The sequence below is a fragment of the Moschus berezovskii genome, chromosome 15, assembly GCF_049115385.1.
Source record: "Moschus berezovskii isolate FMDL1 chromosome 15, NW_MosBer_1.0, whole genome shotgun sequence".
Classification (NCBI taxonomy): Eukaryota; Metazoa; Chordata; class Mammalia; order Artiodactyla; family Moschidae; genus Moschus; species Moschus berezovskii.
The window spans coordinates 31,098,886-31,114,594 of NC_142474.1; the positions used below are offsets into that span (position 1 = coordinate 31,098,886).

At 53.2% G+C, this 15,709-nt stretch overlaps 1 protein-coding gene across 11 annotated transcripts in view; it reads left to right on the forward strand.

Annotated features, from left to right (window-relative positions):
- The first annotated feature begins 844 nt into the window (after positions 1-844).
- Positions 845-15,709, forward strand: part of SIRPA (signal regulatory protein alpha) — a 43,068-nt gene continuing 28,203 nt past the window's right edge. For 7 of the 11 annotated variants that reach the window (XR_016039153.1, XM_088843933.1, XM_088843936.1 and 4 more), the window contains exons 1-2: positions 1,050-1,204; positions 2,072-2,159. Coding sequence is in view for 10 of the 11 variants with exons in the window: in XM_088843933.1 (XP_088700059.1) it covers positions 2,081-2,159 (79 nt within the window). In the remaining variant the exon portion in view is untranslated. The other 4 variants (XM_088843934.1, XM_088843939.1, XM_088843940.1 and 1 more) reach the window with 4 other exon arrangements.

Here is a 15,709-nt window from a genome sequence, read left to right on the forward strand (position 1 = left end):
TAGCACCACATCAAGACCAGGCATTTAACAGGGAGGCTGGGGTAGGGTCAGGGAGGGATGAGGGTGTCACTGTACAAAGATCTTTAACCTGGGAATCAGAAATTCAAATCTTGTTTCTACCCCAGGTCTTGCTGTGTGACCACGGGCAAGTCCATACCCTCTCTGGGCTTCAATTTCTCCTCAGTTTATAGGACTGGCCCTTCTCCCACCTTGCTTCATATCATCCTAAGGGCTTTTTGAAGCCAAATTGGTTATTGTTTATTTACAATTAGAGGGTCTTTGACTCCATTCCCTCCCCCAGTCTGGAGCCTTCTTCTGGTGATCAGAGCATTCTCACCCCCATCCCTGACCTGAGTGCTATTGAGAATACAGCTTTCCCTCAAAGAAGGGGACAGAAAGAGGAACTGAGAGAGGGAAAACGGCTGTTTTTTTTCTCACCAGCAGGCTCTGTCCTGCCTCCAGGCCTCTGGCTCCCGCTCTCCTCCCATCCCCTCATCTTCCTCACCTCCTGCCATCTTCCTGAAGCACAGGCCTTCAAGTTCCCCTGGCCCCGCACCTCTTCCTTGGCCTCTCCCCATCCCTGAAGCAGCCATCCTTGACAGAGAGGCACCTCCTTGACAGACAGGCATCTGGCGGGGAGAGCCCACCTCCCCAGAGAGGCCCGGACTCTTCCCCCCGGGTTTCCTGGCCACAGCCCCCCCTTCAGCTCCCTCTCCTCCCCGCGCCGCTTTTCCAGGCGGTACTGAAGTCCTTCCTACACACACGCTATTTTTGTACCATCACTCTCTCCTTCCTGCCCCCTTCCCCCTACCTTCACTTACTTCCTGCTTTTTCCTTCACCTCGGCCCAGATCTGAAAGGATAGGGGCCCTTCTGGCCCTCACCCACCCCGAGAGGGGCTTTGGCTCTGGGGCCCGGGGACAGGGCCGCAGAGGAGGGGCGAAAGGCAGACTTCCCCCTCCTCCACTCCCCGCGCTCCTGAGCCGCCTCCAGCCTCCCGGGGCGGGAAGCCGGGACTGGCCGCGGCCAGAGTCCAGAGGTGAGGGGCGGCCGGCCGCAACTTCCCTAGTCCACCTTAAGAGGACGATGTAGCCGGCCTGCGGCTCCGACCTTAGAAAAACAAGTTTGCGCAAAGTGCAGCGAGGGGCCCGGCCTCGGGGCAGCCCCGGCGACGTTTCCACCGTCTCATCCGCCGGGCGGCGCAGGTCCGAGCCCGGCTGGCCGAGGGAGGGCGCGAGGGGGAGGCGGTTCGGGGCCGGGGCCACCGCGCGGGCGTCTGAACTGGCACCCTGTCGGAGCCCGGGCTCGTCCGGTCCCGAGCCGAGCGGGGCGCCGGCGGCCGGGGCCACAGCCCGGGCCCGGGCGGGGAGGAGGGGGTGCCCGGCCCTGCGCGCCGCCCTCTCTCGCTCCCTCCCTCCCCGGGGCGCGCAGCTGGCGGGCGCTCGGCGGAGGTGCCCGCGGGGCCCGAGCCCCGCAGCCTCCGGCGAGGCCGGCGGGAGGAGGGGACGGGAAGGAGGGCGGGGGCCCCTGCCCAGACTGCGGGCCGGAGGAAGCGAGCCGCGGCGCCGCGAGGAGCCCGGGTGGGGCAGGTGGGCAGCGGCGGGGGCGGCCGGGCCCGCTGGCCCTCGCCCTGCCCTCGCGGTCCTCCCGCTCCCGCGCTGTCTGTCTCGCTCCGCGCGCCGCCTCGCTCACTCCGCGCGCGCTCCCTCTCTTTCTCCTCAGCGCTCGCCTCTCTGTGTCTCTGGCTCTCTGCCTGGCTCCCTCGGGTCTGTTTCCCTCTCCTGCCGGCTCTCTCGGGCCGTCGCTGGCTTCGTTTCTCGCGCGCTTGGGGTCTCTCCCCTTCTCCGTCTCTTGATCTCTCCGGGGTGGCGGGGCTCGGGGGAGGGGGCTTCCTCCGAAAACCGCGGCGCTGACGGCGCCTCCTAAGCCGCTCCAGGCGCCCGTTCCAGGGAGGGGGGAAGCCCGGCCGGGAGGAGAGGTGGGGGGAGAGGGGGAGCCTTAGTCATTTCCCCGCTCCAGCCCGCGCCCGCCCGAGCGCGCACTCACGGCCGCTCTCCCTCCTCGCTCCGCAGCCGCGGCCCATGGAGCCAGCCCGCCCGGCCCCCGGCCGCCTCAGGCCGCTGCTCTGCCTGCTGCTCGCCGCGTCCAGCGCCTGGACAGGTAAGCACCCGCTGCTGTCCCCAAATTGCCGGCCCAGGCCTCGCGGCCGGCCACTCGGAGCCACTCGGCTAATGTCGAGCAGTAATAGGGAGAGAGGTGCCTGTAACCAGGGTTACAGATGAGGAAACTGAGGCCCAGAGAGGGACAGCGACTTGCCCAAGGTCACACAGCCAAGGATGGAACCCAGTGTCTCTGGACTCTGACTGTGCGCTGGGCATCAGAACAGACCCAGAAGAGCTGGTTCACTGGTCCCTGCCCAATCTGATGGGGGAGGCGGGCTGTCAGTGGCTTTCCAAGCAAGGCACCCTGGCTCCTCTGGAATCTCTCTCCCAGGTCTTATGTTTTCCACATGTTTGACTTCAGGGTCTGAGGGAAGGGGATAGGGGCAGAGGTCCTCCCTGTACTGGCCAGGATGGAACAGAAACAGGCTATGACAATTGGGGAAGAGTGAGCTCTCCCTCTGGTGCGCAGAGTAAAACAGTGTTAGAATCGGAGAGAGAGAGGAAGGGAGGCCAGGGTAACTCTGGGGTGAGCGGCTGCGATCTGCAGATGCCGATGTGAAAACACAGCAGATTGTCCCCGTGGTGGCCAAAGCCTCTGGGTGGATGGTCGTGCTCCCAGCTGCTCTGTGGCCCCGCTCCTTCCTCCTGCCTTCCCCCGGTTTCCAGGCAGCTCGCTGCAGCTCAGGTGCTCAGTGGGGCTGTTACCTGTGGCTCTGAGCATGTCTTTTTGTTGGCCTACATCAAACACCTGGCTGTCTCCAGCAGGCGGGCTCTGAAGGCTACCGTGTGTTCGCCAAAGGGTGAGGTCACCATTCAGGAGCCCTGCTTCTTAAAGGGGTTTTGCAGCACCCTGAGTCTCCTGGGAGGGTGTGGAGGGCAGAGAAACTGTGTTAAAGGAGTTGTTGGGGGGGAGAATGGGATTTTGTTTCTGGCTGCTTGAAGCAGTGTTGTCAGCAGAGGGGTCTCTGCACCTCCCTCTCTTGAGGGAGGGAGGTAAAGATGAGCTCAGTACCCACCTCCCCCCTCCTTCTGCATTTGCCTAGAGACTGGTAACCATCTGATAGCGGTGAGAAAGGGAGAACTAGCGAAGAGTGGGTGGAGGGAGAGGTGGGGGTGGACAGCAGCTTCTTTCTGCCCCGCTGTTTCCACTGAACCCCCAGAACCCATGCAGGCACCCCACACACACCCCACCCTACCCCCACCCCCAGTATTTCAATTACAGTTGGGCCCTTGCTGGGCACGAGGAAGCCCTAATAGATTTCATGTCTCTCTGATGAACCAGTGGTGTCTCCGATCTACTCCTTCCCTCCTGAGCTGACCATTTACACCCTGTAAAAGTCTGAGGCCCTGCCCTGCCCTCCTTCATGGCCTGGGATGCACGAGATTCTCTCACAAGTGCTTCATTTCCCTGAAGTAGGGAACTGGGCCCAAGTTAATTTCTAAATGTCTGTTTGAGACCCTTCTCTAACCAGGACCCTGTGGTTCTGTCCCTGGGAAATTCAGGGTGATGCTGATTAACAAGTGGGCAGCTGCCTTTCCCAAGGCTGCCTGGGAGCACCAGCACCCTTCTCGTGAGGAAATTCTCCCCCTTTTGCTATAAAAACAATCTATAAAATGGTAAAGATTAGGCTGTAAAACTTCCGTTCCAATCCATTCAGCATCAATAGCCTGAAAAAGTGGGAGCAGCAGAGGGGCCAAGATTAACTTTGAAATAAATAAATCTTAGGAGGGAAGAATAAATTTCTTGGTTGAGGGTGGTGGGGAAGGGGTGTCACCCCCATAGCTCAAGCTTCTCAGCATCCTTCACTTGGTTCTAAAGGGTCCTGGTCACCCTTGACCCTGGCATGGAATTCACCTGGTTTGGCTGAAGAATGGGGCTTCAGACTCTTCCCTCAGGTCTCCAGGCATGGATTTTATGACAAAGCAGAAGAGAGGCAGGGCAGAAGAGCAGGAAGGTAGAAGGAGGCAGTTGTCCAATTTTCTAAGAAAATGGATTTGTTTGAGTGAGGAACTCAAATGTCAGGCTTGGGAAGGCGTCTTTGGATTCAATGACTACTAGTGTCTCCGCAGAACTGTCGGCCTAGGAGGAGTCACATGACTGCTATGGTTTCACATGATCGCTGTTTGGAGGGGGCTACTCATGTGAATTATCTTGGATAGGGGAGGCAGGGAAGAAGTTTCTAAAGATTGCTTTCAGCACAAATGTTGCAAAGAGAAGTTCTGAAAAGAGGCCAGTGAAGTCACCAACTTGTGTTCTTGGAGCCAGTGTTTCCTCAAACAACTTCACCAAGGGAGATTCTGAGGAGGCAAGCAGGGTGAGGGACCTGGACTGGGGGCACCTGGCAAGCTGGATTCTGCAGTGGCAGCAGCGGTGCCTGACACCGAGGCTGCAGGCTCCTCACTTGGCCCTTCTGGGTCTGAGGACCTCTGGGACCCCTGCTGGACAGACTTTAGATAAACTCCCATTCACTCCTTGCTCTGATTTGGAGAAGGCCAGGCCAAAGTGGGTGTCAGGCTTTGGGGAACAGCTGAGCGCTCTGGTGAACCTCTCACCCTTCGGAAGAGGGTAGCATGCTGGTGATTCCTCTGTACTTTCCTAAGTGGTGAAGTTCAACTCACTTCCTCTTTCACAAGAAGAAAAAGCGGGGTGGAGTGCCTTGGAACCAAGAGGGTCTGTGGAAGGTCCTTTAAGGTCTTGGTGTTCTCTGGGTACTTTCTTGCCATTAATTACTCCTTTACCAATCCCGTGGAAACTCGTGGTGTGATTCATTCCTTTACTTGCCATCACTTGGCATGTATGAAGTCCTAATGGGATCCATGTGTTGAGAGAAGGGAGGAGAACCAGCATTCCTTGAACGTTGCCTATATTCCTGGCTGAATCCTAAGTAGTGCCTTATCTGCCAGGTGATCTGCTATCTTATCAGTCAGCAAAGCAAAGCGTGAGTTGGCTATTATCCCCACTTTGCCGATGAGAAAAATAGAGTCCAGACTAGGTGAGTAACTTGTCCAAGGGGTAAGTGGTAGGCAACCTGGATTTTGAATCTTGGTCTTATGGCTGGGTAGCTTTAGAGGGGAGACGTTTAATGACTTAATCAAGGGTACCTTCCAATGGCATGAGAGGGTCCCTCTATCCAACTCAGATGGAGGTTTGTGAAAGGGTTCCTTCTGGGGCAGAAGTTTTTAACTGAGCCACAGTTGTTTCTCTGAAAGTGCCCTGAGGATGGGGACACTGGCAGCCCCTTGGTCCTCCTAAATGACAGCTCATGGGAGCAGTGTGGCTCCTGTCAGAGCCCCCGATCTGGGCTGCTGAGCTCTGGAGCCCCTAGAGCTGGAATCTTCCTCCCTGCATCTTCCTGGTGCCCTTTGCGACAGATGGAGAGGGGGTGTGTGAGAGGAAGGCAGTCTAAAACTGTTGTATGAATCCCACACGCATTCGCTCGCTGCTTCCAATGGCTCCGTGCGACAGATTATTTTCTTATTTGTAGTCCCGAACTGATGGAAGGTGCCCCCCCCACCCCCGCCTCTTTTTAATGCGTTCAGATTTCTGGTCTGTCAACACAGTTCTGATCATGTCACTCTCCTGCTCAAAACTGTTGAGTGGGTCCAAATTTTCTTAAAAAAAAACAAAAAACCTACAACAGGGCCTGGGCTCCCTCCCTGACAGGCCCTATTTCTAAGCCACATGTTTTCCAAAGAGCTGACCTGTTGAGATGCTGCCAGATGGCCAGACTTCCGCCCTGCAGCCAGAGATTTCCTGGCAGCTCAAGTGTATCAGCACCTGAGAGACCCTGAGATGGCCTCTACTTGTAGAAGCCCCAGCTGGACCGTTTTCACTCCAGGGTTCCCCAGACAGATGAATAAGAGGCATTGGGTTTGTTTAATGGCCTTTAACATAGGGCCTAACCCAGTTTGGTAAATGTGTGTCTGTGTTAGTTGCTTAGTCGTGTTTGACTCTTTGTGACCCCGTGGACGATAGCTCACCAGGCTCCTCTCTGTCCATGGTATTCTTCAGGCAAGAATACTGAAGTGGGTTGCCATTGCCTTCTCCAGGGGATCTTCCCAACCCAGGGATCAAACCCAGGACTTCCGCATTGCAGGCATACTTTACCAAAGTTTGGTTAATGTCTTTGTACGAATCCACAACCTCAGCTGAACTTTCTCATCTCTGTGCCTTTGCTTATGCTGTTCCTGCCACCCGAGATGCCATTTCCTATATGTCCCTATCATTACATGTCCGATCCTACTCAGCTTTCCCTTCGTGCTGCCTCTTGTTCCATGGATCTCTTCCTCCTCTGAACCCTCACCCCAGGATTTATCTGAGGCTACTTATTACTTTTCCCTTGTTAATTTTTTTAATCACATATCAGTGCATGTTTAACTCTGGTTGGCATAGTGGTTCTGCACTGTAGCTTCTCCACGCACAGACACAGCCTAGCCTACTTGGACAATTTATTGAGCCCGGTGGTTCAGTTTCTTCATCTGTAAAATGGAGATGACGTCAAAAACTGTATTTCAGGGACTAAGTTAACCCATGTTTAATGCTTGAAGCTGTGCCTGGCAGGCAGTAAGTACTTAGTACCAGCTCACCACACGTTACGTTCAGTTGTCGTTTCGTTCTGTTTGGGTTTCCTCATCTATGGGAGTGGGACGGCTGTTGGTAAAGCACCCTGCAAAAGTCCTTGCGCACAGAGCAGAGGCACTCACAAAACAAGAACTGTTGCAAGTGAACATGAGCATCACGTTTTTCCCTGTGGCTTTTGTTCAGTCAGGGAAGACAAGTTGAGCAGAGACTGGCTGGTGTGACTGAATAGTTCCTGGGACTCAGCACCCGCCGTGGGCCCAGCCTGCCTCTAGGTGTCTCTGTCTCAATCCACAGGGCTGGAATTGTGGATTCCCAGACCTGGAAAGCCGGAGGAGGCCTGAGAGAGCTGCCGTCAGTCAGCACCTCTTTGTGCGGCCAGGAAAACTGCAGCCCTGAGAGAGGTTAGGCCTGGCTGGGCTCACACAGCAGATCCCTGGCAAGGCTTGCGTGGCACACCAAGCCCCCTGTCATTCAGGCCAAGGCTCTTTAAAACTGAGCTGGGTTGGAAGTTTCCATCACTAAAGCTAGAAATCTGACAGACTGCCACATTCCATGGAAAATACCAAAGTGATAATAAAGGGACCCATCATTCCAGGCCCCTTACTGGGCTCAGCACTTGGCGCGTAAGTTCCCAGTGGTGTGTACAGTTGCCCTGGGTGATGTCATCAAATCCATCTGACCAGTGAGGAAACTAGGCTCAGAGAGGCAGAGCAACTTGCTCAAGGTCACACAGTAAGTGTTAAGAGTCAAGATGACCACAGCGCCTATGATGTTCACTCACTCGGCGTCCCTCCACCCTGACCGGCAGAGAGACTGAGATGCAGGGGTGCTGCTCGCCTGCCCTCTTGGCACTCCTCGCATATATTTGTCAGTCAGTCCATCCTTCTGGGAGGCAGAGACAGCGGCTGTTCCCAAGATGTGTTTCCATCCCATACCGAAGAAGGAAGCCTCTATTTTCACAGCTGAAACTGCTTTCCTGTTAACTTGGGTGTTCCTGGGACAGATCTTTTGATGACGCCCTCCACAAGGTGGATTTTCCCTGCCAGGTGTCCTGCCAGGCCCTCAGTCCAGAGAGATACAAAACAGCTGAGGTGGAAGTTGGCGGTTATACAGAATTGGTTCTTTGTGTCTGTAAGATTTCCTGGCACATCCATTTGGGGGCACAGAATGTGAGATGGCTGCAGATTAAGCCAGGAGCTGGGGGAGATCAGGTGTGCGGACCAGGGGGAGCTTGGGAACCAGGAGTGAGAGACGAGCCTGCAGGCAGGAGGGCCAGAGCATGTGGATGACAATGTCAGCCTACGGTATCCTTCAGAAGTGGCAGCCGGAAGGCCGGAAGGAAGTCATGTACGGTGTGCTGGGCACTAGCTGAGCTGGGAATCTCTGCTGCCTCTTCCTTATCTTTTTATTTTAGAAAATCTCAAACATTTGTGAGATGAGGAATGGTGTGAGGAACCTCAGCTTCAATACTCATCTGCCATTCGTGTTTCACCTGCTCCTCATTTTTCTGGGAAAAGTGGGAGGAGGGAGGATGGGTAAAGACTGCTAGACATGAGGCATCATTTCATCTATTGATTCTTGAATATGTAGACATGAGGCATCATTTCATCCATCGGTACTTGAACATGTGCCATTGTCTAATCCTTATAATGAGCCAAAATGTATGAAGTCCGTCATCCTCCTTTTACAGATAAGGAAACTGAAGATCCCCAAAGCTAAGTTGGGCTCCTCCCAAGGTCACGTGGCCAGTGAGAGTTAAATAAAGCTAAATCCAAGCCTCGGTTTACTCTTAATCACTTTTCTGTCCTTACTGTAGTCATTTTACTTATAAATATCCATTCGCCACCTCATGCGACGAGTTGACTCACTGGAAAAGACTCTGATGCTGGGAAAGGTTGGGGGCGGGAGGAGAAGGGGACGACGGAGAATGAGATGGCTGGATGGCATCACCGACTCTGTGGACATGAGGTTGAGTGTACTCCGGGAGTTGGTGATGGACAGGGAGGCCTGGTGTGCTGTGATTCATGGGGTCGCGGAGAGTCGGACACGGCTGAGCGACTGATCTGATCTGATCTGATCTGATCCATTCAACAAGTATTTTTGAGCATCTATGTGCCAGGGATGGCTCTAGGTGCTAGGAATACAACTGCAGACAGACAAAAACACCTGCTCTGATGGAGCTGACATTCCAGTGAGAAAGGAAAAACAGACCCAAATAAACGTTGTGTCAGGTGGAGACAAGTGCCATGAAGAGAGCTAAAGCAGGTCAAGAGAATAGAAGGTTGAGTGGGGATGGGGTGGGGGTACTCTTCAAAGAGCAGAGGCCTGGGTAAAACCGAGGGAGCAACCAAGGGAATATCAGGTTCATTAGACCGCACAGAAGGAGTAGCAAGTGCAAAGGTCCTGAGGCTGGGATGGGTTAGCTGTGTTCCAAGAATAGCCAGTGAGGCTGGACTTAAGGGAGATAGGCAGTGTGGGAGTTCAGAGAGGTCAGGGTCAGACCAAGTAGGATCTAGTTCACTGAGCACTTGACATTGAACATGTGAGGTCATGTGATAGGATGATTAGTCTACACCTCATCTCATTTAATTCTCATCACTGCTCTGTGAGATGGGAACTATTGTTATTTGGGCGATGAAGAAACAGATATTCAAAGAGGTGAAGTGACTTGCCTAAGGTCACACAGCTTATAAGTACAGAGCTAGATTTGAATTCAGACCCCTAAACGCTACAGCATCCTCATCACTGCTGTCTTGTTTCCCCTCTTACCTGCTTCAATCTCTACCCATAGCACCTGGAGTGAATCAAATCCTCTTGGTCTTTCTCTAAACTTTTCAGCGATTCCCGTCAAATAAAATCAAACTCCTTACTACGATCCCTGAGACATGGCATTTTCTGGAACACATCCATCTCTCCAGCCCCAACTAGTACCACACTCATCTTCCTACAAGGGCTTCGGCCACAGCAGTCTTCTTTCTGGGCCTCACGTGTGCTGGCTACTTTCCTACCTCGGGGCCTTTGCACTTGCTCTTATCTCCTACCAGAGCACCTTCCCTGGCCTTTGCTGCCTTCAGCTGCCATCTCACCTCCTCAGAGATGCCTTTCCCAGCTGCCCCATTCTAAAACTGGTTCTGCTTGTTATTCTCTTTCGTGGTGCTAAGTGTATTTTCACTCCTAGCCATTTTTATGTTTGTTTCATTATTTCACCCCTGTCTCTCCCACTAGAATATAAACTATCTGAGAGTAGGGACTATGTCTTATTCACTGCTGGACCTCTGGGACCTTATACTGGGCCTGCTAAAAGTAGGCAGATTAATGTATATTGTTTGAATGAAGAAAGATCCTCATTTTTTAAAAGGGAGCTCAGAACCTTGAGGTCACACAGGCCGTAATCCTGGTCAGAAAACAGACCTGTGCCCTAACCTTTACACAGTTCTGCTTCTGTAAGGGAACCATGACTACAAATCCCTGTCCATTGTGTGAAATAGCTCAGTTGGTAAAGAATCCACTTGCAATGCAGAAGACCCCGGTTCAATTCCTGGGTCAGGAAGATCCCCTGGAAAAGGAAAGGCTACCCACTCCAGTATTCTGGCCTAGAGAATTTCATGGACTGTATAGTCCATGGGGTCACAAAGAGTCAGACTTGACTGAGTGTCTTTCACTTCACTTCAAGATAATTAGGAAGCACAAAGTATCAGTGCCATCTCGGATGGAAGTAAGGGGCCAGAAACCCTAGAATTGGTACCTAAATTCTCGCTATACTGAACAGCTTGCCCCAGTGTAAACTCCATGGTGAACAGCAGATTAACCATGAAACATGATGCAGTTCATGCTATACTTGCTTGGCTGGGATTCGGCTTGGAGGGCCTGATTCAGTGCCAGCCTTCCCCGAGGGTCTTTCATCATACCAACCCATGTGATGCAGTGGGTAAGGATGTGGGTGGAGTCGGACTGCTCTGCAGCCTTGTGACTTGACCAAGTGGCTGTATCTCTCCGAGCCTCAATCTTCCCCTCTGTGAAGTGGGGGTAGGACAGCCTTTGTTGCTGAGGAGGGTGATAAGGCCTGTTGTGCTCCTGGTAATACCCGTGCTCAATGCCTGTTAGCCATCGTTACTATTACTGTTATCACCGTACAGTCATCATTTTCTGGTTGGGGCTCTAAAGAGCAGGTGGAGGCCCTGCTCTTTCACTTACCAACCAGGACTTGGAACCCACCATGCTGTCCCTCTGAGCCTCAGCTTCCTCTTCTGTGAAGCAGGGGCTCAGCTTGGCTGCTGCCCTGCTTGTTCCTTCCAGCTCAGATGCCCCAGCCAGGATGCCTCTCTCACCCTCCATCTTCATGGTACCCCTGACCCTCTGTCTAGCGGGGAAGGCAATGGTGAGGCATCCACCTTGGAACACATTCCTGAGTGAATCCAGGTGAATGTGCCGCTTCTTGGCTGTGTGCTCTGTGTGTCTTTCCCTGCTCTGAGCCTCAGTTTCCTCATCTGTAAAATGGAAATGCTACCAGTCTTTCCTCTTGCACAGAGACCTTTGAGGGTTAAGGGAATGAAGAGCTGTGGAAAGTGCTTTTGTGAACTGCGAGAAGCACTATAAAAGGCATCAGTGAATAGTGTCAACTTGGGGAAAAATCTTGTCCGGAGACTGTCTGCTGTTGGTCGCAGAATGTGCTGAAACCTTGGCAAATGTCATTTAATAAATGCGTGTCGCTTTAAGGGGGCCTTTATCTCAACTGGGAAAATGTGTGTGTGTCCTTGGCAGCCTGAGAATCCAGAAGCCTGAGCCGGAGGGGACCCGGTCACAGAGGGAAGAGATTGCATGTGTCTGACGCCCCTTCCTGCCTCGTCGGGTCTCAGCTTCCTCATATGGAGGAAGGGGCTGGTGACAGCAGTTGCATCACTAGGTTGTGACAGTTAAATCAATGAGGGCTTCCTGTTATCGCTGTGTTGTATCCATGAGAGTGTGGCCGGGAAGCACCAGGGCTTGTCCTGGAGGAACAGCTGGGCCTGGAGGTTTGGGGTTGAAAGGACACACCGGAGTCCTCAGCCTCTCCAGGCTTCACTCCTGGGCCTCAGTTTCTCCTTCTGCAAAATGGGGAAGTAGGGGAAATGTCCTTAGGCTGTCAGGAAAGTGCGTGGTGGGTGTTACTGCCCCCGCCTGCTCTCCCAGCCTCTCCTGGCCCCACCAGGCCTGGAGAATGCAGAGGGTGCTTACAGCACGCATAGAGGGGTAGTTCTTTCCCTGCTGCTTTGAAAACAGGGCTCTACTGAGAGCATTTCTTCATTACATCCAGGTCATGTCTAAACCCAGCAAATACTCACCAGGGCCTCTGGCCCTCCCAGCCTCCTGCCAACAGTGCACACTGCCTGTGCATGGGTTCTGCTCCAGGTGATCTTGTGTAGACATTGAGGCAGAGCCGGTTCTGCCTCAGAGAGAATCTTTAGCTTCTTAGACTTAAGGCTGCAATCGTCTGTCTTCCTCTTCATCCTTAAATATCCACTGCCGTGGTAACGCCCTGCACTGAGCACTTCCTCTGTGCCAGGCACAGCACTGAGCTCTTCACACACATTAGCCTGTTTCATCCTAGAATAGCCCTAGTGTTATTGTTATTATTATCATCATCATCATCCTCATTCTATAGATGAGAAACCAGAGTTCCAAGGGGGTTAAGACACTTTCTGGGGTCTCATGCATGGCAGAATTAGAATCTAAACTAGAACATACATTTAGCAAATACCAGTCACTGGTATAAACCTGGAGGACACTGCAGGGAACAAAACTGAGTCCCTCTCAAAGGATTTATAAGTCTAGGTGGGGATTTAGATGCTGATGAAGTGGACATGAGTTTGAGTGAACTCCGGGAGTTGGTGATGGACAGGGAGGCCTGGTGTGCTGTGATTCATGGGGTTGTGGAGAGTCGGACACGACTGAGCGACTGAACTGAACTGAACTGACCTGAACTGAAATTGGCAAATGCTTGTAATATGTTGGGTGGTGGGTGATATGTATTGTAGAAAAATAAAGCAGAGCAAGGGACATTGAGGCTGGTAGTGCTTTATACACAGTGCCAAGGAAGCTTCTCAGGCCTGAAGAAGGTGAGGGATCCAGCATGCAAGTGTCTAGGGGATGAGCGTGCCAGCCAGAGAGAGTGGCAAGTGCAAAGGCCCTGAGGTGAGTTGAGAATCCAGCACGGTTGCGAGCAAGGCTGCAGGAAGGATCCTGGGTCTCACTGTGAGAACAATGAAGGCTGCAGGAGGGTTTTGCACAAAGGAATGATCATGTTACCTTAGGTTTTATGGACTCCTCTGGCTGCAGGGAGCATACATCACAGAGAGGTAAGGTGGAGCAGGGAGGCTGGTTTGAAAGCTGAGATAAGGATCTAGGTGAAGGACGGTGGCACAGTAGAGCTGGGAAGAAGAGGTCAGAGTCTGGCCAGATCTTGGAAGGAGAGCCAACTGCTCTGCTAATAGCTGGCTGTGGGTCAGGAGAAAGATGGGAGTTGGGGAAACGTACAGATCTCAGGCCAGCTCTTCCAACCACTGAACGTCTGGCCTTGAGAGAAAGACAGTGGTACCCACCCCTTGTTTACAGGTGAGAAAGTGGAAGCTTTGAGAAAAGTGACTCTGCTAAGTCACCCAGCTAGGGCTGATATATGCATCTTCTGGCCCCAGCACCCAAGCTTCAGACTGTCTTGGCACCTTAAGAGTTTACCTGCTACATGGAGGGGGATGCCAGGGTCTGCCCTTTACCTGAATATGGACAGTGTCCAGTTCTCTGAGTTGCCTGGAGTGGCAATGGAGGAGAGAGTACCCTGATCCCAGTGGACCCGCTCCCATATTATTCACAAAGCCATGTGTATCTTCATTTGTGCTGGTCCCAAGGCAGGTGCTAATTTCCGCTGCAGCATCTGGGGCATCTCCACCTAACAGGTACCAGTAGGCTGTTCCCAGTGATGGCCTGCTTCTTAGATGGCAACTGAAGCCATCCTTTAGGGTCCTAGGTAGCTCAGTCCTGGGCTAACCCTTCCCCAGTGTGCTCACAGCTATTATGTCCCACGGACTCTGCCCTGGTCCCTCAATTGTGCCAAGCCCTTTTCTCTCCTCCACACCCATGCCACATGGTTCTCCCTTCTTGAATGCCTTTCCTTCCCCCTAGCCTTTGTCAGCTTTCAAGACTCAGCTCAGGGACCACCACCTCCAGGAAGTCTTCTCAGATCTCTTCCAACACCCTGTCCCCAAGCCTCTCCTTACTGATCACCCTGCACATGATCATTGCCTATGTTCAAGACTGCCCCACAAGAGTGAGAACCCATCTGACTTGGCTGTGTCCTGTGGCATCCAGGACACGACCTGGCTGTAGAGTGAGGCTTGAAAGGGTGTAAGTGAATCAGCCTGACTCCAGAGGAAAGTCAGCGCCTAGCTGCAGCTGGTACTCATGGGTCAGAGCCCCAGGCTCCCCCTTGGGAACTGCAGAGTCTACCCAGTCATTACCCATGCAATCCCCTGCTGAATGCATCCTGGGAGCCGCCTGCCCCACCCAGGGTCATGAGCTCCAGCAGGGCAGTTCCAGGATGGCCTCTTCACCACTGTGCCCTGCGCTAGTGCCTAGTAAGTAGGTACTCAGTAAAGGTTTGAGCCTCCCGTCAAGGGCAGGACCCTGTGCCAGGGGCCAGACTTGAGGGGGCATCTCCGCCGCCCTCCTTCCTCTTTCACTACCCTGCGTATGCCAGGCACGTTCACAGCTGGGCACTCACACACACAGTGTACATGACAGTGGTCCCCACACACACTGTGGCCCCTTCTCACTTAGTCAGCACACACAACCTCACATTCTCACTCATGTACACCATTCCCATTGCACACATGCTCTCCCTGCACACATACGCACACACTCGTGCACACACCGCACTTCTCTCTTCCTCTGTGTGTACCCACATGCTCACACCCCTCCCAGACATCTATCTGTTCACACCTTGGGCACAGACACACACCAGCAGGTTCACACTTACATTCAGATACCCTCCTGTGCACAGTACACGCCCCTGCCTGGCCCTGGTCCCCGGTCCCCTTCTGACACACTCCTGAGCTGCACCAGAGCATATTCCTGCACATGTGAGCATCTTGTACACGAGCTGATGTGTGTATGCACCCCTGCACCCACCCATGCACACATGTGTGAATACTTGTGCTTGGCACACCCATGCATGCATGTGTACATCTCTCTTTCCTGTGTGCGTACTCCCATCCACCCTCCTCACTACACACTCGTACACAGACATCAACTCGTAACCCAGAAATGCCTAAAGCAGTGCCTAATGAGGTGCTGCTGTGTTGAGGGGGTGGTAAACCAGCACTCCCCACCCCCAAGGATGGCCAGTAACAATCAAAGCCAGGAAGGGGGATGCTAAGACAGATAGGGCCAGGGTGGGTATTTTCTTGCGATACTGAGCCCCAGGTGCTGCCAAAGCTTCCGCCATAGCCTCCCAGACCGCAGGCTCCTTGGGTTTGTGGAAATCTGAGGGGTGGCCTCCAGCCTGTCCCTAAAGCCCCTGCTCTGGTGACCCACTGTCCAGGCCCAGGCTCCCATGCAAGGGGCAGTGACGCCCACCAGGAAAGGCCGGCTCTTGGGAAATGTGTTTCAGCTTTGCCTCTGCGTCCTGATGAGGCAGGAGGAATCACACCCGAGATCACAGTGGCCCTGTTTCCCTCCTGGCAAGTTTTAGTTCTAAGTTGATTTGTTTTTTCCATTAGAAAAGCATCCATGCTTGTTCCTTCACTTCTGATTAAATTGTTTTTATCTTTTTCTTAATCTCAAAAACTACACATGAATGTTGTTTAAAAAAAAAAATCAAAGATGTTTTTCCAAGTCCAGAGATCAGTTCTCAGTCCCCATCTTATTTTGTCCCTTACACCCTCCTTGGTCTATTCGTGGAAGACCAGGGAGGTTGGAGCAGGTTATGGGGAAGG